A 22,393-nucleotide genomic window follows, 5' to 3' on the forward strand; every position below is an offset into this window, starting at 1 on the left:
TTTCACATCCAAGTCCTGGTGGTTACGTAGGTCCGCTTTTCTTCCTGGGTGTCCTGTGCTGAACTTGGCTAGCAGACTCTCCAACTCAAAAAAATTCAGAAAGTTATTCCCTCAGCATCTCTTCAATTCGACTCTGCCAACAGTGGCTCAGTAAGAAGCAGCAAGTAAATAAAATCAACAGATCTCAGCTTGTGCCTTGGGTTCGCCAGCAATCCCCAGACCATAGGGAGAAAATGAATCTTTTCCTGACAAAAGTCCTCTCACTCCCGTCACTTTTCCATTGAAACGACAAGGCAGAGAAGTTACTTTATCCAGTTGTTTTGCTGTGAGTCTTACCAGAAAATTAAGAATAATAGTAATTGGCAAATATTACTCACCCAGTTCTTTAGCTAGCATTTCTCACATCTGCTTTATGATATCCTTGCTGGCCTGATTTTATTCATTTCCCAGTGCCCGGCATAGAAACCACAAGAACTAGCAAAAAAGAAAAACACTGCATTTATATAAACCACTAAAACTAGGGAGTATTTTGTGGACATTAAAAGAAACATGAGGGCTCTCCCACATTATAAATTTCAAAATGAAAGTTTTTGCCTTGTGGTATTTTTTCAAGTTTTAGGATGTTATTCAAGAACACTCTGAATAACTGTTTTAAGTTGTTGCTGAAACTTGTTTCCCTTTTCCAGTAGCCCACTTGGCTGGTCTCAACTGGTCTCCTTCCTCACCAGTCTACCCTCCCCTCTGTGCTTTTTCCAAAATGCAAGTTTAATGGTGTTTGTTCCTTGTTTAAATCCTCTCACTAACTCTGATACCTGCAGGATAAAGTCCAAACTGTGCCTGGATTAATGAAGAGATTTGATCTGGCCTCTGTTTCCTTTCCCATCCTTAACTCTTACCCTCTCCCTCCTTTGCATTTAAAATGGTGAAAAACAAAATACCATATCCTCCTCCAAACATGCACCCAGAAATTCACATAGGATTTCCTCCTCTTGCCTTATGAGGCCCTTTCTACTCCTCTGACATACCTGGAAAAGTCCCATTTCCCTTTCAGTCTTGGTAATCTTGGCATGCTTGATCCTTCCCCAGAATACCTCCTCCTCAGCAACGCTCTCCGTCTCCCGTATATCTTCTGTTGTATGTACTACACTGGGGTTTCATACTTCAACTCCTTAATTGCCTTCCTCCTCTATTTGATACTGAGTTCCTTAAGGACAGGAATAATTTATTTTAAAATATTTATTTTTGTAGCGTACCCCTTAGCACAGTTTGTGGCACTGAGTAAATATTCAGTGAATTAAAATCAAATTGGTCTCTACCTCATTCCCATGCGCCTCTCCTTTGCCTCTGAGTGACGTGTGTGTGTGTGTGTGTGTGTGTGTGTGTGTGTTTTAATACTACGTCTCTCAAGGAGGGCTATGATTGTTCACCAGTTGTACATACCAAAGTGTCTTGTAGGAAATAGACATGCTGAGATAATGAACAGTTCAAAACAATTCCCTTCTAACTAAAGGCTGCATTGTTTATGTCAGCCAAAGACTATTTCCTTTCTGTGTTGCATGGGAGAAAAATGAGAAATATTCTTGGACACAAATTTATAAAAGGAGTTGTAGAAATTTCATTACCTCAATGCTGACTAGAGCATCCTCTCCTGTAAAAATAATTGAATTCCTGGTTTTTGTTTTTTTCCCCTTCTCTTAAAAACCACACAGCTTGCTTCCTGAAGACAAAGGAAATAATAATAGCAACTCCCAATTTTACTCTGATTATTTGCCAAGAGTCTTCTTAGTTCATGTGGTTCTATTTCATTACAGAGGACTGATTAGCATAAGAAGAATGCTTCTAAATTAAGCTACCCAAATATGCACTTAGTTAGTACTCTGGGAGCTAATTTATTGTATTGTTTAAAATATAAATTGGCTAGCAGATCTATTTATTGAGGTATAACAGCTAGGCAACAATGCATAACTTTCTCGGCTCTTGAGTGATTTTTAATAATCTATTGAAATTTTACAGAGAACCATTTCATTAAATGGAAAGTGGAGAAATACTAAGAAGTCTATATTTTAGAGTATTATCCATACATGGAGAATGGGTTTTAAAAATTAATGATATTTGGAGAACAAAGAGGGAATTGGGGTTTGTTTTTTAAACAGTAACTTTTTGTTGTTTTAATTCGAAGTGTAACCAAAGACTTTCAAAATCACTTGTGGGATGTTAAAACAGAAACAAATAAGGCGAAAGATGGAGTAGGATAGAGAAATAGAGGGACGGAACAAAATTCTGTTAAGATAGTGCTACATTGTCAATTAGACTAAAGCAGTATTTTTGCCTTGTACAGTTTTGGGGTTGGCAGTGAAAACCATGTACCTTGTTTTATTTTAACAAATGGCATCATGAAACTATCATGCTATTTGGCATGCTCTATATTCTAAATTCCCAGAGCCTAGAGACATGTAGGGGTTCTGGTGCTCCCTTAGGCTGTGGGTCAAGAACATAGTTGAATCCAGATACACTGTCTGGTCTAGAGTTGTCTTAAATGGATGAGCTCTGGAGTATCTCACGGTGCTCTGATATAAATGGAAGAGTCTTGTAGATGTTGTAGCATGGTCTTGAAATTCTGTTGCTGTCAATTACTCTAGAACTCAGTGAGGGCAGGCAGAAATGGAGACAAGTGACAGGGCTTTCTCACCTTTCTGCAAATTTTTGAAATTTAGCTTATCTGATTTTCAGAGCCAAGGTTTCAAAGAAGTTTTAGACATTGTCATATATCATAGATGGAATTTCCTTAGGTTCACCTGGGGAACAAAGAATGCCAGAATGTTTCCTCTCTCCCAAGGATAACCAAAATGTCAGAGAACCAGGAGTCTGGGGGTAAACTGGGGAGAGAGGGCACTGATTTTTAATGTTTGCCATTTCCCATAGTGTAAATACTTTCACACAGCCAATTTCAAGCTACCAACTTCACATCACTAAACATGGAGTTGGGTAGGAATGTGCACAATTGGGTCTCCTGATCCAGTGAGAGGGAGCACCTGCATACTGCTGCTAGAACTATCTTGCATTGCTGTTAGCAGGAGGTAAACCTAAGCAGGAAGCTTAGCTGGCTCTTGTTTCCATGGTACCCAGAAGATGATGAGTCAGGATGTAAGTCCTTGCAACACTCCTGGCGAGAGTATTTACTGCTATAACCTCTGCCCCTTCCTTCCCCACTCTTATTCTCTCTTCCAAAAGAAAATTACAAATGTAGATCAAAAAGCTAGATATTGAGTAAGTGTAAATAATGAACCGGATTGTGCTTTTTATCCTCTTGAGGATATCAAATATAAAAACTGGACAGGGAAGGAGAGAATGAGGGAGGGCAATCTTGATTACTTTTTAATTGCATCAAATCCTGTGTTGTAAAGTGGGTTCCTCAAAGGGGGAAAAGACAGAACAGTTTTTTGCAATTCTGCTAAGACAAGTAAGGTCTTGCTTTCCTGGCATTTCTGTGTAGGAAGAAAAGGGTGTTTGGCATTGCATGTGGTGAAAGGGGCGGAGGGGTGGAGGGAAAGAATGGGATGGATCATGGCATTGGCAGGGCTAAAACTCACTGTAGCGGAGTTGAGTGCAGTGACGGAGGTTTGCTTTCACATTCAATCTGCTTCATTAATTTAATTGGGACCTTTTCCAGGGAAAGGGAGGATTCATAAAAGGGAAATCAAAGAAGCCTGGAAAAGAAACATTTCCCCTTCTGGAGACTGTATTATAATCCTTTTCTTCTGAAAAAGTGCAGTAATGAATGTTATATTTATTAGTGTTTTAACTTCTGCTCTTACTCTGCTTCTTAAAGGGAAAAAATGTTCTTTTGATCATAAAACCTCAGATAATAGTAGTACGGTGACCATTGGTTGAGTGCTTATTGTCTTTCTAATCCACTGGCACATGGTGCAAACTTAAGACATATTTGTAATGGGCCAGGCACAGTGGCTTGCACCTGTAATCCCAGAACTTTAGGAGGCCGAGGCAGGAGGATCCCTTGAGCCCAGGAGTTAGAGACCAGCCTGGGCAACATGGTGGAACACCGTTTCTACTGAAAATACAAAAAATTAGCCAGGTGTGGTGACACATGCCTGTAGTCCCAGCTACTTGGAAGGCTGAGGCACAAATAATTGCTTGAACTTAGCAGGTAGAGGTTGCAAGGAGCCAAGATCACACTACTGCACTCCAGCCTGGGCCACAGAGTGAGATCCTGTCAAAAAAAACAAACAAAAGACATATTTGTAGACTGGATGCCATGCACCATTTTGTAAGCATTGTCTCTGAATCCTTACAAAAAGTTAAATATTCATAGAGTGAGCCACCATTCCCAATTGTCTGACACTTTTTTACTTTTAGCACTAACAGCCCTATGTTCCCAGAAATCTCTTGGTCCTAGGCACAGTGGGACAGGTGATCACCAAAATTCTTATCCCCATTTTACAAATGAGAAAATAGAGACAGTTAAATCATTATGCCAGAGTCACAGAACTGGGCTCAAACCCAGAGCTGCTAAATCCCAAGTCCATGCTCTTAACCATTAGGCCAAATGGCTTTCTACTATCTTGTACTCTGCTTTGAGATCTTCATTAACTATAATGACCAAGGAAAGAGAAAGCTTTGATCATTCATTCCAACCTTGCTGAAGTTAATGCAGAAATTCTTGGAGTTAATATAGAGAAAATTTCCCATGACTTTTTTTTGATAGACACATTCAAAGCACATCTAACTGATATGGTGAAATAAGGCTAACAGTGTCATCCCCAAACCATCCCCCACTTCACACACCTGTGCATGGAGAAACTGTCTCCCACAAAATTGGTCCCTGGTGCCAAAAAGGTTGGGGAACTGCTGCCTTACAACACTTTAACTCACTTTACACCATCTTAGTGCAAATACTGTCTTCTGAAAAGCTTCTACATAGTTCCAACTCCGGAAGACATTATTATTGATACTTTTTACTTTTGTTCGCATATGTGAATTCTAAGATGCTGTTCATTCTCTGCCTTTCCATGTTTCCATTAGGGATAATTTTCCTTTAGTCTGAAGAATAGTCTTTAGTACTTCTTTTAGTGCTGGTCTGCTGACAAAAACTTTTTCCAGTTTTTGTTTCCTTGAAAATATCTCTATAAGGCCTTCATTTCTATAGAAGTTTTAGGTTAGCAGATATTTCAGAACTTTTAAGATATTATTCCACCGTCTTCCACCTTTCAGTGGTTCTGTTGAGTAGTCAGCTTTCTTCCTTCTTTGAAGTAAATGAAAGTACTGTTTCCTTTTCTATGACAACTTTTAAGGTTTTCTCTCTCTTTGATTTTAGGAAAATACTATTCTATGCAAGTGTGTGTGTGTGTGTGTGTATACACATATACATACTATAGTATAATATACTATTACTAATATGTGTACTATTATGTGGTTAGTTTGCTTTGTGTTTATTCTATCTAGGATTCATAGAGCTTCTCAAAACTGGCTTGGTAACTTTAGTCAATTTTGAAAATTTTTCAGTCAATATCTCTGAATGTTACTGTTTATTTCTTTTGCCCCATTTCTTCCTTATCATTTTATCCTAGAATTCCAGTTAAACATAAGTTAAATGTTTCATTGTCTCATATATTTTCTTTTCTCTCTCTCTCTCTCTCTTTTGTATTTTCCATACCTTTATTCTTCATGCTTAAGTCTGGATATCCTCTACTGACCTAACTTTCAGTTCATACAGTCTTCCTTCTACCATGTCTAATCTATTGCTAAAACATCTATTGAGTTCTTAATTTCAGTGAACAATGAATGAATAACTTTTTCGTTCAAGAATTTCCATTTGATTCTCTTTCATATATTCTAATTCTCTGGTGAATTATCTCTTCTGTTACCTCATGTCATACATATTTTGTTCACAGTTACTTTAAAATGTGTACTTGATAACTCTAATATCTGGATCACTTGTGGTCTCTTTCTGTATCTTTTATCTCCTTTAATTTTAGTCATTTGCTCTTGTTCTTTGTCATGCTTACTAAATTTTATTAAATGTAGGAGAAAATGTACAAAAAAGTATGAAGAAAAATGTTATTTTTCTTCCAAAAGGATTTATTTTTTTTCTAGAAGGCAGACAGAGTAGAGGCATATCATCTTGATTCAGTATGGGATTGAGATGATTGTTTCAGTGCTTGATTTCAAGGTTTGTGAGGACTAACCTGTTTTTTTTTTTAATTACTTCCAAGGCATTGTCTTTCATGGATCTAATGGAAAGCCTGTGTTTACCAGTGCTGTCTCTCCTTAACAGGCTTGCAACTCCAATTTTTCTTTTGTTTCTTTTGGGGTTTTCTTTGTTTTTGTTTTTTGATCTCTCAAGCACCATAATACTACTGAGCTTTTCATTCTCTTATCTGTCACTTTTGACTTGGCATCTTGGTCAGAGAAGCTTAAAAATTCGTGAATTTCCCAAAGGGAAAAGCAGCACAAGGCTCGCTTCCTTGTGATTCTCTTTTCTCTATCATCAAGGCCTCCCAAGGCTTGGTTGCTCTCTGATACCTTTAAACAGTGATTTTCTTTTTAATTCAGCTTCTTTTGTTGTTCTATGAAATGAGGTTGGTTTGATACAAGCTATTGCCACAGTCAGAAGTGGAAATCCTAAATTACAAACAGTATTGTTGAACTGATTAAATGGTGTACAGAGGAAGCCCTTTGGGGGTGCTGTAAAGGAGCACCAAAGGTCTAAACTGCTCTAGGAATGTATACCACTGTGATGGCTACATGTGGGTCTCCTGAAGTACCTAGGAGCTCCTTTTCTCCTTCTATTCAATAACCATTTGCTACACCAGAAGTGTAAAGTGGGAGACCTCAAGAGTCATTTCCCTGAGTGCTGTTGGAGCAACCCCCAGCCTTGATCTCTGCTCTGTTTTTTTCATTCTTTTGAAAGTGACTTACTGCATTCTTTGTTAGAAGGTCTGCTAACAAGCTTTGGCTTGTTTTTTATTCTCATTCCCAAGTACCTTTTCAATATATTTTTACTTGAATGCTATTTACCTTATTTCTACTTAGAGTTAGTGTCTGAAAGCAAACTGAAAGATAAGATTTAGTAAATGTAGAATGGAATAAAAGTAGTAAAAAGAACTTCCATGTAAATCAGAAAACACAACAAGCAAGATTCTCTTGACGGTATGCATCATTCTATATTGGAAAGCAGAAACCGTAAACCTATCCTACGTATTCTGCCTCCTTAACTTGCAGCTCCCATATGGCTCTTTTCTCTTCCCTGGTAGGTAGCACCACCTTTACAAATTTGCCCATGTCAGAAGCCTAAAATGGGGAGGATGTGTTGGGCATGGGTAGAGAAAGTCTCACTTTATATCTGATTAATCACTGATTTTGTTGGTTCCACCTTACTACCCTCTTCTCCTTCCCCTTCTCCCCATCCCTCTCATGAGCCCATATCGTCTCTCTCCTCATCTGGTAGTCTCCTAATTTGCCTCCTTGTGCCAGTATCACTCCCTTCCAAAGTAGCCTCCTCCTTAGATACTAAGTCATTCTTCTACAATGCAAATAGAAGCATGTCACTACCCTACTTGAAACCCTCTAGGATATATCTGGAATAGGCAAATCTATAGAGACAGAAAGCAGATTAATGGTTGCCAGAGGCTGTGGGGGAGAGGGGAGTGAGAAGTGATTACTAATGTATATGAGTTTTCTTTGGGGTGATGAAAATATTCTGCACCTAGATAGTGGTGGCACAACACTGTGAATGTACTAAATGCTACTGAATTGCACACTTTAAAATGGTTAAAATAGTAATTTTATGTTAAGTGTATTTTCCCAAGTTGATTTTAAAGCCCTATAGGATAAGGTCCACTCATCCCAGCATGGGGCGTCACATGGTCCCACTAGTGTTTGCCTGTTCATCTCTCTCTTCTGTTTCCCTCTATTCCTGCACCAATGGGACGACTTACAGACTGCTGCAGGTGTCCAGTTTCATGGCCTCTGCTTTTCCACGCACAGTTTCCTCTGTCTACGGTGATCCCTCTGCTGCACGCACCCACAGTTTCACGCCACCCTGCATTTCCACACACGGTTTCCTCTGTCGGCAGTGATCCCTCCACCCCCACCCCACCCACCACTCTCCATTCAGTGATCTCCTTCAAGACCCCCAAGAAGCTTCCCCTGACACATCTCCATCAATGAGCCCACTGTGAACTTCCCTCACTTTTCTGTCATCTAAACAGGCACAACTGGGAAGCCTTTACTGCCTGGTCCGTGTTTCTAGTTCCAGGGAGAATTACATCGTTTTCTAAAAAATAAAGGGGAATGAAGCTTTAAAGTGTTTGTATAACCCTGTTGAAACTCATGACACATTTGTGACCCCCTGAACATCTGGAACACATGAGCTTAGAGGCTTCAGCTCTAGTGTGGAGGCACCCAATATAGACAGTTCTATCCAGGGAGCGCTGAAATTAATCTTGTCACACTTAAATATGTAATTACAGCCCACCACATTTTGTTATAACCTCTAAAAGCTGCCGAGTGGTCTGTGTCTTTGATTTGTGAATGATGAGTGGCTTGACTATAAACAACAAAGTGGTTTATTTTTCCACATTCAAAAATATATTTAGTTTTGAAGTTAATATCAGTAAAATGCTGTATGCGAATCTGCTCGAGAATATGCGTTGTTCAGGAATTTTGTGGCATGTGAAATAAGCTTTGTTCCTTAACGAGCTTTCTTTTCCCCCAGTCTTAATGACACAATTTACAGTGTCATTGGGTCATTACATATGGCAGCTCGGAAATTGGACTGGGGTCAGGTAGGTCACTGAGAAGAGTAAGAACACACGACCCCTTCAGCTCTCCGTGACCACTTGATTATTACAGACAGGGAAGGTGTGTGTGAGTGTGCGTGTGTGTCAGTAAATACCAGGGGAGTGGATGCCCAGGACATGAGGTCGTGAGTAGGTGTTAAACAAATTTCTACTTGTATTCTCCCTTCATGTAAACAGAGAATTCCCTGGTTTGCTGCAGAACAGAAAAATTTCTAAACAGTGGTTCTCAAGTATTTGGAACAACAGCATCAGCATCACTGTGGAATTGTTAGATATGCAAATTCTTAGGCCCTGCCCTGGACCTTCAGAATTGGAAAGTCTGGAGGTGATGCCTCACAATCTCTCTTAATGAGCTCAGCTTTGTTGTTGTTTTTGAGACAGAGTCATGCTGTCACCCAGGCTGGAGTGCAATGGCTCAATCTCAGCTCACTGCAAACTCCGCCTCCCGGGTTCAAGCAATTCTCCTGCCTCAACCTCCTGAGTAGCTGGAATTACAGGTGACCACCACTATGCCCGGCTGATTTTTGTGTTTTTAGTAGAGATGAGGTTTCACCATGTTGGTCAGGCTGAGTCTCAAACTCCTGACCTCATGATCCACCCGCTTTGGCCTCTCAGAGTGCTGGGATTACAGGTGTGAGCCACCGTGCCGAGTGAGCTCAGGTATTTTTATGCACATTCAAGTTTGAGAGCCATTGTTTTATTTTGTTTTTCATTTGTTTGTTTGTTTTTAAGGTAGAATCTCACTACGTCGCCCAGGCTGGAGTGCAGTGATGCCATTTTGGCTCACTGCAACCTCTGCCTCCCAGGTTCAAGAGATTCTCCTGCCTTAACCTCCCCAGTAGCTGGGATTACAGGCACCTGCCACCACCACGCATGGCTAATTGTTTTTTACTTTTAGTAGAGACGGGGTTTCGCCAGTCTGGTTTCAAACTCCTGACCTCAAATGATCCACCCACCTCAGCCTCCCAAAGTGCTGGGATTACAGACATGAACCCCTCTGCACCTGGCCAAGAGCCATTGTTTTAAACAACCTTTTTAAACCAAGGTTTTTGATGAAAATGTAGGAACACTATGTTCTAGGGTAGTTAGGTTGATATAGGCATATATACTTAATTACTTACTTATTTACATTTAAAGATGGGATCTCCCTTTGTTGCTCAGGCTGGAGTGCAATGGCTCAATCAGCTCACTGCAGCCTCAAATTCCTGTACTCAAGCGATCCTTCTGATATAGGCATTTTGATTCTGGATTCCAAATATGAATAATTGTTGGAAGAATCATGAAAATGACCAATATTTACTGAAGGCCATCCCAGGCCGGGAACTGTGCTAAGTATTCCAGGGACATTATTCCACTAACTCCTCACACAACCCACAACTTGTTTCCCAATTATAAAGTAAAGGAATCTGAGGCTCAGCGAGGTTAAGTCCCTTGTCCAAGGTCACACAGCGTGCAGTGTCTCTCGCCGTGCTCCTGCACTCTGACTTCTGATCCCGGGCTGTGAAACACTGTGCTGTCCTTTGTTTATCCTTTGTTAGCTGCCGCTCTGGTTCTGGGGCAGGATGACCTTTAGCTCTAGGGTATTCAATTTATTGCTGCTCCAGACCATTGCTGCCAAACTCATTTCCAGTTGAAGCAGCTGGGTTTTGTCACACATATGACTTTGTTAAGTGTCCTCAGCTGAGCTCAAGCTGCACAGCAGTCACTCATCAGATCCTGCCAAGGCCAAAGATATGGATGAAAATCTGCAGGAAGAAATTTCTAGCCTGGGATTGCAGGGCGGCAAAAGTTTCCTTAGAGGGTCCTATGAAGGGGTTCTTGTCACACATGTTTAATTTCAGTCTGCGATAAAAACTGGGCATGTTGGGTTTCCAGTTGCAAGCTTGTACACAAATGGTAGGTGGGTTCCACTGTCATTGCAACGAGGCACAAATGACCACTGATCAACAGTAACACCGAAGTTTCACATTTGCATGTGAAAGGGTTAAGTCCGGTCCCACATCTGCAAATGGGATCTGCCTCCCTCGATGTAATATGAGAAATGCAAAAATACAGAAAATCATCTGTTTATATCTGCAAGATTTTTTTTCATCAATAAACCTCAGAGGGCTGCTGAGAGGTGAATAAAAATGTTCTGTGACTAAGCTGGAAAGTTCAGTTCAAAGGTAAGGAATGATTGTGTGAGTACTAGGATTTGATTTAAAACATCACACCAGTGTTTGCATCAGAAGTCAGGGTTCTAGCTAGTTATCTGACTTACAGTTGCGTGACTTGTGCAAGCCACTGAATAATTACAGATAGCTCAGTCACCTCAATGCTTAGCTGTATGCTGCTCCCTGCAGTTGTGCAGTGCACAGCTTATGCAGCTGCAAGATGCAATGTAAATTTCATCTAATGATGTTAATCCTACGTACTGCACATCAAGATTGTAAGATGGAGGGTGTTGGGAGGTGGGTGCAGATTTTCAATATAATAAATTCACTATGCAGATATACTTTTTCTGCCCCAGTTTCCTTCAGACTGAGACAAGTAGAAGAACCCAGCCTCTTAGGAAGGGCCTTGTGAAAGTGACCTTTAATTGCTGATTGTGATTCAGCAGCTAGAAGTTACTGAAAGTGATGCCCTTTTTGCATATATTTACTCACTTCATGCACTTACCGCCTGTCCATTCTCCACATATGCAACAGGACATCTCAGGCCAGGCTGACCTCTCCTGCATGTAACTTCCTAACACTCGGTTTCAGTTCTTACCCTTTTGGCATTGAATTATGACAGCTTCCTGTTTCCCTCTACTTAGACTATTAGCTGACATGCTGGAGGCTTAACGAGTAGAGACCAGTCCCCTTTTGTTGATTTGATCTCATCTTCATTGAAGATGTTTTAGGAATGTTTTATACAACCCAACAAGGGCTTGGGCTGCATAGGTATATGCAGCTGTCAGAACTGGTGAGTCTATACTTAAGACTAGTGAATTTCATCGTATCTTAACTTGACTCAAAAGAAGAAAATCTGTAAACACATATTGAACTCTGACGAATAATGTGATGCTAAAGTATTTGAGGGAAGCGCATTATGTGCCCATTTTACTTTGGTATGTGTCAAAAGATAAGATGGATTAATGAATGGATGTGTGATGGATAGAAGCACTCTTACATGAGAAAGCAAAGTGAAGTGAATGTTCATGAGAGACTCAAAATCGTCACTATATGAATTGTTTTTGAATTTGCTATATGTTTTAAAATGTTTTATAATCCAATATTAGAGAAAAAAGAATGTTCTAACTCTATGCTGCTCAAAACATGACTTTCTTTTATTTCAAGCATCAAAGTTTTTTTTTGTTTGTTTTTTAGAAATGGGGTCTCATTCTGTCACCCAGGCTGGAGTGCAGCGCATGTGGCATGATCCTAGCTCACTGCAGCCTCCAACTCCTGGACTCAGATCCTCCTCTCACCTCAGTCAAGGATGTTTTTGCTTTTTAAATTTTTTTAAGAAGCAAAATTTCCCCTTTATTACTGATAAAGGCTAAGACGGTATGGCTCACTGTGAGGGCCAATCGGGCTGGCTAACTGAAGGGTGGAATTTAATAGACAATCCACCCTGTTGTAGGTGGACCTGACATACCCCAGAGGTAGTGGGCTGGAGGTGGGCCTCACCAGGTAACACGAAGTCCCGCACTCCCAACTGAGGGGAGTAGGCAGATCACGCTCAATAGGAAAAAGACAAGGAGTAATTTTAAGTTTTTATGGTCATGAGAAATGAACACAACTTTGTGTAAAATTAAATGCTTTAAAACTTTTCTACCTTAATGTGCCCATTATTTTTTTAAAAAATTTTTTTTTTTTTTTTTTTTTGAGATGGAGTTTTGCTCTTGTTACCCAGGCTGGAGTGCAATGGCGCGATCTCAGCTCACTGCAACCCCCGCCTCCTGGGTTCAGGCAATTCTCCTGCCTCAGCCTCCTGAGTAGCTGGTATTACAGGCACGCGCCACCATGCCCAGCTAATTTTTGTATTTTTAGTAGAGACAGGGTTTCACCATGTTGACCAGGATGGTCTCGATCTCTTGACCTCGTGATCCACCCGCCTTAGCCTCCCAAAGTGCTGGGATTACAGGCGTGAGCCACCGTGCCCGGCAATGTGCCCATTATTAAAGCCATCAATAGCCAGATAGGCAGCCTATCCAAAGACATGCATTGGGAGAGTATGTTCTGCATTTCATGTACGCTTTAAATAGAGTTTACTCTGAATGAAAACTTTTCATGTATTTAGAATATCCCTTTCTCTAAATTTCTGTTCTTTTACTTTTTCTTTTTTAAGGTAATTGTTCGAGGTGGAGGACATATTTTACCCTATGACCAGCCTCTGAGAGCTTTTGACATGATTAACCGATTCATTTATGGAAGAGGATGGGATCCTTATGATGGATAAACTACCTTCCCAAAAGAGAACATCAGAGGTTTTAATTGCTGAAAAGAAAATTGTTAAATCAGAAAATGTCATAGAAATAAGAAAATTACCTTTTCATATCTGCAGCAATAAAAATTTTCCTTGAAACAAGTCAGCTTTTGTTTTTTGGGGGAGAAGATTTATTATAAAATTAACATGAGTAAGAATTATATGATTTAACTTAAAGGATGAAAGGAATGGATGATGTGACACTGAGACAGAGATGCATAAATGAAATTTTGGGGTCTTGAATAGGAATTTTTAATTTCTTCTATGAGCAAGTGAAAAGTGCAGTTGTAACAAGCTGTAACAACATCTTTTTCTGTCAGTAACAGAATTTTGACATGCCATGCATATGAAGATGTTTGGCACATATTATTGGATAAGAATAGCTCAATTATCATCCCAAATAAATGGATGAAGTTATCATTTTGGGGAAAGATTCTCAAATGTATCAAGTCTTAAAAGAATTCTTTGAAAGAGAAATCTTATACGTAAAAGTAATGATGAAGCAATTCTTGATAAGCAGAGGATCTTATGCAGAGAACAAACAATCTTTGCCTTTTCATTTTCTTTTTCCTTTTTTGAGTTTGTTGGTTCATTTGAGGTGTACACACTTCTCAGAGCCTGCAGGCTACATTAGTTACAAGAGCCATTTTAATTTGGGTTTCAGATTCTCTATTTCTTTTTCCCAAATAACCTAATTTTGTATAATTTTTAGAATATCAAAAAATTACGATAAGCTGGCATCAATATATAAGTTTATAAATATGCATACATTAGCCATTTTCTAAATAAAATATCACATCCTGGCACATCTTTTAGATTTATGCATCACGTGCTCACATCTCTTTGAAATTCTACAAGGCGTTTGGCTTTTTCCACCTCACTTCCTTCTCATATTACCCATCTATGAATTGGCTCACTGGAGAATTAAATTTAAAAATCAAAGTCTGTTCTTGTGGCAAATATTTTATGGAGTTTATTCTTTTAATTTCTCATTTTGTGCCTGATTTCATCCAGGTTTGTGATTTTCCTTTTTTAATTGTTCATTGTACCTGTGTACTAGCAGTCATTAAATATTCTTAATCAAAAGCAGATTTTAATTATTGCAGAGAATAAACTGGGGCAGGGTAGGATGCAAGAAGTTTTTCATATAGTCCCTCCTGCAAGTTAAATTAGCTGTATTTGGTCCCATATCTATGAACTGGAAAGGGCACTGACTGGCTGGGAGACCTGGGTTTAGTCTCATATGGATCACACATGCGCTGGATGTTTTTGGAGAAGTCACTTCATACCAGCCTCCCCAAAACTCAAGGAAGGTAGCCAGAAGAGGAGATTTCTGAGGTTCCTTCTGGTTCACATGTCACTGGAGTAGTACCTATTTACAAGGGTACTACGAGATGACCCAGTTGATCCTCATTATTCAAGGATTCCATGTTTGCAAATGGAGTCTACTTGCAAAAAACTGTAATCCCAATATCAGTACTTGCTCTTTTGAGGTCATGGACAAAGTGGCAGAAAATTTCAGTTGCCCAACATACACATTCCCTACTGGGGTCAAAGAAGGAGACACTACCTTCTTGTCTCAGCTTTTATACTAGAAACAATTGCCTTTTTTTTTTCTCCCTCTGTCACTCATGCTGGATTGCAGTGGCATGATCTCGGCTCACTGCAAACTCTGCCTCCTGGGTTCAAGTGATTCTCCTGCCTCAGCCTCCCAAGTAGCTGCGATTATAGGCGTGTACCACCAAGCCAGCTGATTTTTGTATTTTTAGTAGAGACGGGGTTTTGTCATATTGGTCATGCTGGTCTCGATCTCCTGACCTCTGGTGATCCTGCCACCTCGGAGGATCCAGGCATGAGCCACCACGCCCAGCCCAGTTGTCCTTTTCTAACTAAGTCTGTTTTGTGCCACATTTTTTTTGGCTTTTTTGCACTTTTTTGTGGCTGATTTTGCTGTTTACAATGGCCTCAAGCATGGTCCTGAAGTACTGTCTAGTGTGCAAGAATATTGTGAAGCAACTTACAGAGAAAATACAAGAGGTAGGTATTTTGGTTTGTTCAGGCATGAGTTAAAGTGCTGTTGGCCCTGAGTTCCATGTTAATGAATCAACATTTGGTGGCTAAGAAACACACTTAAGGTTATGTATTGATCAGTTGACAAGAACGCTGTGACCACAAGCTTGAAGGGATCTAAACCTGTATTTCTCTTAGAAGCAATGATTCAGAACTTGCTAATTCTGTTTGCATAGACATTATAGAACATTGCTACAGTGGAAAAAGAGAATTGACTGTCTTTCTAGAGCACTTGGCATAGGGACTAGCACACGATAATAGCTCAATAAATGGAAATTGCAGATGTTTTCATTTTTATCATCTCCCTGACCCAGGTACTAGGACAGTGGGGAGTGCTGAGGTGGCGGTGGGGGCACAGTCGTCAGACTTCCGGGAGCAACCCTAACCAACTCATTTGAGGATACAGTTCCATGAAGATTGAATCTGGCAAGTATTTTACTTCAGAAGAAGAAAGGGAAACTAAAGAAAAACTAGTTTTGGGATTTCAGTGCAGAGACTCTGCAAGTACAGTGCATGCGCTCCATAGATGTTCAGGACAATCCATTACAGTCCAAGGAGAAAATACTAGGATGTCTGTCTATATTTGCTTCATTTCAAAATGAGAGCACAGTTCAGCTTTCCTAGTATTTAATGCTGGATTCTCACGATGCCCTCTCTCAGTTCAGACATGAGACAGATGTCTCATGTGACTGCAATTGCTGTAAGCAGACAACATCTGCAAAGAGGGAGAGGCATATGGAAGAGGTCCACGGAAGCATCTTCTCACGGTCCTGCATCTAGCATATTGCCAATAATTGCACTGACATTCATATAGGATGTTGACAATATGATTCGTTTCATAAAAACAAAGCCTTCAAAGAGGAGGACGATTATTACACTTTGCAATTTGATGGCCAGTGGTCAAGGGGGACTTCTGTACCACACTGCTTATCTCATGGTAGTGCATTTAAAGGAGTTGTGGAACCTAAGGCTGAGTCATGGATCCTTTCTTTGACAAAAAGAAGCATTGCAGAAGTGCCATCATGGCAAGTGGCGATTGTTAGTATGTCACCTAGCAGATATGTTTTTAAAAAAGTAAACACACAATCCACCTTTTCAAGGTAGAAGTGATATTTTCACGTAGTGAAATTAATTTGTGAGAAAGTTAACTTTTCAAAAGAAAGTGAATCTATGGCAAGAGCCTTTTGAAAACAGATGTTTGGAAATGTTCCCATCTTACTATATGCACATTACAAAAACAAAGCTAAAAAAAAAACCTTAAAAGCAAGGAAAATTTCAACAATTGTTTTTGTGTAATAGATGGAATTGAAAAATGAGATTTGGGAATTACTACAGCTCATCTGGTGAGGCATTTTTTCCTTTTGGATCTACATATCTGTTAAGTGTCTTTTCAGCTCTGACGGACTTTGAAACCAAGCATTGAACTGTGTAGCCAGACGTTTGAATGGCTGTATCACAAAAGGGTAACCCAAGACTTTTTGAAAATGACAAGACATATTCAAAACATTGTCCTATCGAAGATATTAACAGTAATACTTTAGAAAGCATTTTTACCATTAAAAATCAAATACAGTTTTTAAAAATTAAAAATTTCATCTTTATCCTTTTGCAAACCACTTTGATTAAAATTTCATAATGTAAATATTGTTGGTACAGTAGTGGCATGATTATACTTTATAAATTAAGAAATAATTTTATATATGATATATTTATAAAATATCAATACAATTATGAAGATATATATAATGTTATGCAATAAACATAGATAATATACAATTATATATAATTATTTCTTCCTTTATAAAGTATAATCATGCCACTGCTGTATTAATAGTTACATTATGAAATTTTAATCAAATTTAAGCTAATATATAAAATATATAATATATATTAAATATATATTATATATGTATCTTCAGTAATTTTTTAGTGATAAAGTTGAAAGCAAAAAGATTTGGAGACCACTGTTTGAGATGACAGAAAGTCTAAATTTAAAAGTAGCCTTAAACTTTGTTCCAATTTTGTTATGTTATTAAAAAAGGCAAGGCATCTAACAATATATGATTCTTTTATATGAAGGAAAAGGAAGGAAAGACATACACACACACCCTTGAGTTTTCACAGCTAATGGCAGAGCCCAACAGGAATCAAAGTGGGTCTCTGTTCATCCCCATCCTCTTCCCATAAGGCACCCTGCTCCCGATCCCTCAGCTCTTCCTGTCCTATCAATGGGTACGTGTTAGGGTCTGTACTGGCATTAATAATGGGCTTTACTTGGAAATGGTGTAAACCAGATCCTTGGAAACTTTTTGATGCAGTATCCGCTCTGGAGACCCAAGAGGGGCTAATGTAAATTTGGATTGTGATTCTCTGAAAAGTACTAAGAGCTTTCATTTAATTATTGATTGATGTGAAGTTCCCAAGTTATATTTTCTAATGCCACCAAAAATATCACAGTTAAGACCAGAAACCAAAGACTAAGATCTTGTGGCGAGCTGCTTGACTTAAACCCTATTTCCTGAGGAAAGTCTGGTGTTCCCTTTGTTTCTTCTTGTGAATAACAGGCCTCCGACTCTTCATGCTAATGATATATGGGCCTGGGCTGTGTCCATTTTGTCCCTTATAAGCCTCTAGCTCTAAGCTCAGAAACCATTTCATTCTCCATGCTGGGTCCCTGAGGGGTTGCCCCCTGGTGCTCAGGGCCAGCTGCAGAGGTGACTGGGAGTGGCCTGTTCAACTCCACCATCACACAGGAAGTGTGTTCCCCAGGGAGAAGCACAGCTACCTGCACAGATGTGTTTACTTTTTCTTGCATATTGTAGTGGTTATTGTTATTAAAATCCTGAAGATTTAAAAAAACATTTAGAAAACCAACCTGAAAGGGATTGATTTTGTTGCCCCTAAGACTCTGAGCCTAGGAATTAAAAGCAGACTGCTGTGATTTATATCCGCTCAAACCCAAGGAAAGACATCTGCTCAATCATTTGAAAGGGATTTTTGGCAACCTCCGGAGTATGACGCGGGCCGTCTGCATTCCCCTGGGCGCTGTGTGTGTGAGGACAGCAAGCCAGGGCTACCGCTGCCACTCACACAGATTTCACCAGAAACTTCATTGCGTCTAGACAGGTCTTTGGGGCAAATGTTAATCTTTTTCTTAAATCTTTAATTTTCAGATTGCAAAAGAAAGAGCTGTTTGTTGCAAAAAATTCAAATGTAAAAATTTCCTCTCACCAATCCTACACCCACAGCCAGTGGCAGCCACTGATAACTCATCCCAGGCTGAAGAAGGAGGGCAGGCCATCTTGAACTCAGTGTCACCAGGACTGCACCCAATGGGGGAGAGACAATTGACCCCCACCAAGAAACCCCAGGGCATTGTTACTAGAAGAAAGGGAGCCTGGATGTTGGACAGCCAAGAGCCAAATGTATCCACCATATGCAGATATCAAAGCTCTGTGAAAAGACCAAAGGCGGTCTCTACATTTTGACAAGCAGTGGGAATACACACTGGTAATTTCCCTAATTTCCCAATGAATATTTACAATCAGAATTCACATGTACACCTAGTCATGTTTGATGATACTTTAAATTTTCATACATGAATCAAAGGGAGCAAATGAAGTGCCTGAGAGAACTGCGAGTATGGGGCTGGGGGGTGGGATCTTATGTGAGAAGAATAGGAAAATCTAGACACGCAGCACCAAGAACAGAAATTGCCCTGGACTCCTGGCTCAGTCAAGCTTCCATCTTACACCAGGATGTGCCATGTTCATCTTCTCGAAGACGGGACCTGTTCTGCGTGCCGAAGATATGGAGACAAATCTAGCCAGCTCCTCTGCCGCTGAGATCCTCTAAATGGGGAGAGATGCTTATGAAGGGAAGGCTGGTGACCACCGCATAAATAACTCCTCCTGGGGTGCTACCTACTTTAATAGATGAAGGCCCAAAGTGCTTTGAGAGCAGAGGACAGAGAGCGTGACTGATTCCTCCAAAGTGAGGAGTGGGGGTGAGACTGGAGACCTTCCAGGGGAAGAGACGCCTTCTCTCCTCTTATTTTTGTCTTCCCGCCCATGATGATTTAATTATTTTGTTGCAAAATCTGAATTTGCAAATGAGTGCCCTAAACTTCTGTTGTGGGGGAGTAGAAGGACCAATTCCCATATTACACTGATTGGAAGAAACCCCTAATGGTCATGCTTTAGTTTTCCCATCTTGTATCTGTAGAGTCAGGAAAGATCTAGAAGGCTGTCTCCCGGCAACCCCATCCATCAAGTGGCCTTGATGGCGTGTGAAATGGCATTTCCTTACTAAAATCCTCGTACACTGCATGGTAACATGCCAGAACATGCCGTCATTGACCAATTTCCCATCTCCCCTGGGAAGAGAAATGTTCTTTAAGGAGGACATTTTGAAATGGCCCCATAGTATGACTCACTGGAGGAGAATGCCAAAGGCTTTGGGGCAAAAATAAACAAAGTTAAAAAAAAAAAAAAAAGGGTAAATTCTGTCAGAAAAATGTTTGGAGTGATGTTGCCTGGAAAATGGAAGCTGATCTTGGACTGGATGGAGGGTGGATTTTGTTTACTCCAATGAGGTAGTTGTTCAGGGTAAAATTCCACTAGAATGTCTTATTTGGTAGGGCTGTATGGGGCAGAGGAAAACAAATCTCTAATCAGTCATGGTTCCCTCAAATGAGCTCATCTGTCCCCCAAAAATGTTACTGTTTGTTAGGCTGGTGCGTCAGAACCGTTCCTTAAAAGTTCTAGTTTCTTATGGAATGAGAAATGCAATTCTTTTTTGTCCTCATAAGGAAACCAAGCTTCATGTGGTTTTGCTTCTAGATCACATTCTTCCCTCACTGGACAGTCAGAAGAGAAAGATGAACCAGTCGAGGAAACATGCGATTCTGAGCTCCAGTTCCACATTTTCCTCCATTTCCTACCATTCAGTGGAATGTTTGTCTCTTCTTGGATTGGAGTAAAGAAAGAGTTGATAGTCACATATTCAATATAGAAGCATTAAAGGAAGAGAAAAACAATTCAGTAATCCTGTGTGATTAGGACATACTCAGTTATGTAAACTGAAACCAGGTGATTTAAAACTACCAGTGCCAACAACTCCCATGGAGTTGTCTTTTAGTAAAGAAAGTGCTGGTAAGGTTAAGAATGCAGAGAGGTTTGTGTTATTCTCCCCTACTTTTCACTCCAAACAAATCCTCAGATTCCCAACAGCAGGTACCATAAAATGAAAACAGAGATGAGAATATAGAGAGACAAGGAAGTTGTGGGAAGCCTTGGAAAAGACCAAAAGAAGGTGAAATGGGATGAGTTCTTGAACCACCAGTGGCAACGTTTGCTACCACCCCAGAAAGTGAGATGAACTTCAGGCTTGCGCCTTTCCCCCCAGCCCCAGGTGCAGGTGCAACCCCCACCTTTGAAGCCCAAGGTGCTGCTGGTCTTTGTGATGATCCATTTCTCCCCCTCTGCCCAAAGCCACCAAGTGAAGAGAACAACTTGGCATTTGGAGTAGAGAGCAAGTGGTGACAAGCATCTCTGGGGACAGAAGTTTGACGCCGGAAAATGTACCACGGGAGCTGGCAAGGGATAGTTGCTGCATTTCCATGTGTACCACGCTGAGGGATTCTAGCATCTTGATAAATTTCTAAAACGAATTGCTAATAAACGGCATAACAACAAGAACTACCAAAAATCAGACAGTAAAAAACAATCTGTGCCTCAAGATACGCGATTTAAAGCCTATTTCTTCTCACGTTTGCCTGGACAGATTTCATAAAACCACCATCAAAGGATTCTGTATTTTTGGGGGAGAACACTTGAGGTCGCACAGGTCTACTCTTTTGTTCCTCAGTCATGGACACCTTTTTTGTTCACTGGTGCAGCTGTTTCAAACCGTGTCCACTCTCAAACTCCGAGATGACACAGTGTGGCTTCCCTTTCTCTCAGCGAATGGCCTTGTCTCCTACCTTACCCGGAAGATCAACCCAACACCATATCCCTCAATTTTTCTTTTCCACCACCACATACTGCCACAGCATCATGACCCATGTTCTCTTCCTATCACAGGGAAAGTCCTGCCCTCTCTTCTGAGCTCCCTACCCACGGCTCCAGCTGTCCTAATGGAAACTCAGCTTCAACGTGACCAGCCTGCTCATCCTCCCCAAACCAACAGCTTCCCTTCGTTTTCCCTGGTCTGCGAGAACACCCACATTCTTACCATCAATAGCTTTCTCTTGTCCTCCTTTTACATTCACCCAGTGGCCAAAGCCTGTTTATTCTACTTCAGTAGTATCTTTTGTAGCTCGCTCCTCCTTTTTCTTCCAGTTTCTAGATGATTGCACAACCTACTGAAGGTCCCCCTGCTCTAGTCTTTCACCAGTGCCCACCGTTAATCCATCCTAGACAGCATTGCTATTTCATTTTCTAATGCACCCGTCTAATCAACTCACTCTCTGACTCAATGGCTGCCAAGTACTTAGGTTGATGTCAAAACACCCTGGCTGTGAAGGCCTGCCACACACTGACTCCAGCCTACTTTTTTCAGTTTCTCACTGTTCACATGTGTCCAGTCAGATGAGGGGGATTACTTACCTTCATGCAAACACCACCTCTATTTTCTTTCTGTTCAGCATGCTCTGTCTGTCAAATGAAATCCTGCCCAGCCTTCAAGACTCAAAAGCATAAGAGAGCCAGTAGGCCTCCCTCCTTCCTCGTTCCCTTTACCCACCCCCTGCTTATAATCACGTTCTTCTGTGGGTTCTCTGTCTCATTCCAGGCATGCATATTTCTGCCTTTAGTCAGAGTTCCTGACATTTTCCTTCGTTTTCCCTGTGTCCTTGCTTTAGGGAGGTGAACAGCAGGATGAGATGCAGAAGGACTCTGGGAGCATTTCTGGCTTTTGTTTCTAAAAAGCCAGAGCCCAAGGGGAGGATTGGGTTTGAGGAAACAGAATGGCTTGGAAAAACACGCAAGAATTGTCAGACTAAAAGGTAATTCCCCCAGATGATGCAAGGAGCAGGTTCAGCGGGTTCTTCT

The 22,393-nt window shown here is 40.5% G+C and overlaps 1 protein-coding gene and 1 long non-coding RNA gene across 6 annotated transcripts in view; both read left to right on the plus strand.

The window, feature by feature from the left end:
- Positions 1–15,754, plus strand: part of CPVL (carboxypeptidase vitellogenic like) — a 196,547-nt gene extending 180,793 nt beyond the window's left edge. For 2 of the 3 annotated variants that reach the window (XM_064380524.1, XM_021670140.2), the window contains one exon: positions 13,134–14,357. In XM_064380524.1, coding sequence (XP_064236594.1) covers positions 13,134–13,244 — 111 coding nt within the window. In that variant the 3' untranslated portion in view covers positions 13,245–14,357. Of the gene's footprint in view, positions 1–13,133; positions 14,358–15,655 lie in introns of those variants that run through there. The other variant, XM_021670137.2, reaches the window with a different exon arrangement.
- A 5,911-nt stretch (positions 15,755–21,665) lies between these two features.
- Positions 21,666–22,393, plus strand: part of LOC105713948 (uncharacterized) — a 28,927-nt gene continuing 28,199 nt past the window's right edge. For all 3 annotated transcript variants that reach the window (XR_001106694.2, XR_010344088.1, XR_010344089.1), the window contains exon 1: positions 21,666–22,347. This is a non-coding gene — a long non-coding RNA (uncharacterized LOC105713948). The remainder of the gene's footprint in view (positions 22,348–22,393) is intronic.

The sequence above is a fragment of the Aotus nancymaae genome, unplaced genomic scaffold, assembly GCF_030222135.1.
Source record: "Aotus nancymaae isolate 86718 unplaced genomic scaffold, 86718_ANA_hifiasm-v0.15.2.pri h1tg000025l, whole genome shotgun sequence".
Classification (NCBI taxonomy): domain Eukaryota; kingdom Metazoa; phylum Chordata; class Mammalia; order Primates; family Aotidae; genus Aotus; species Aotus nancymaae.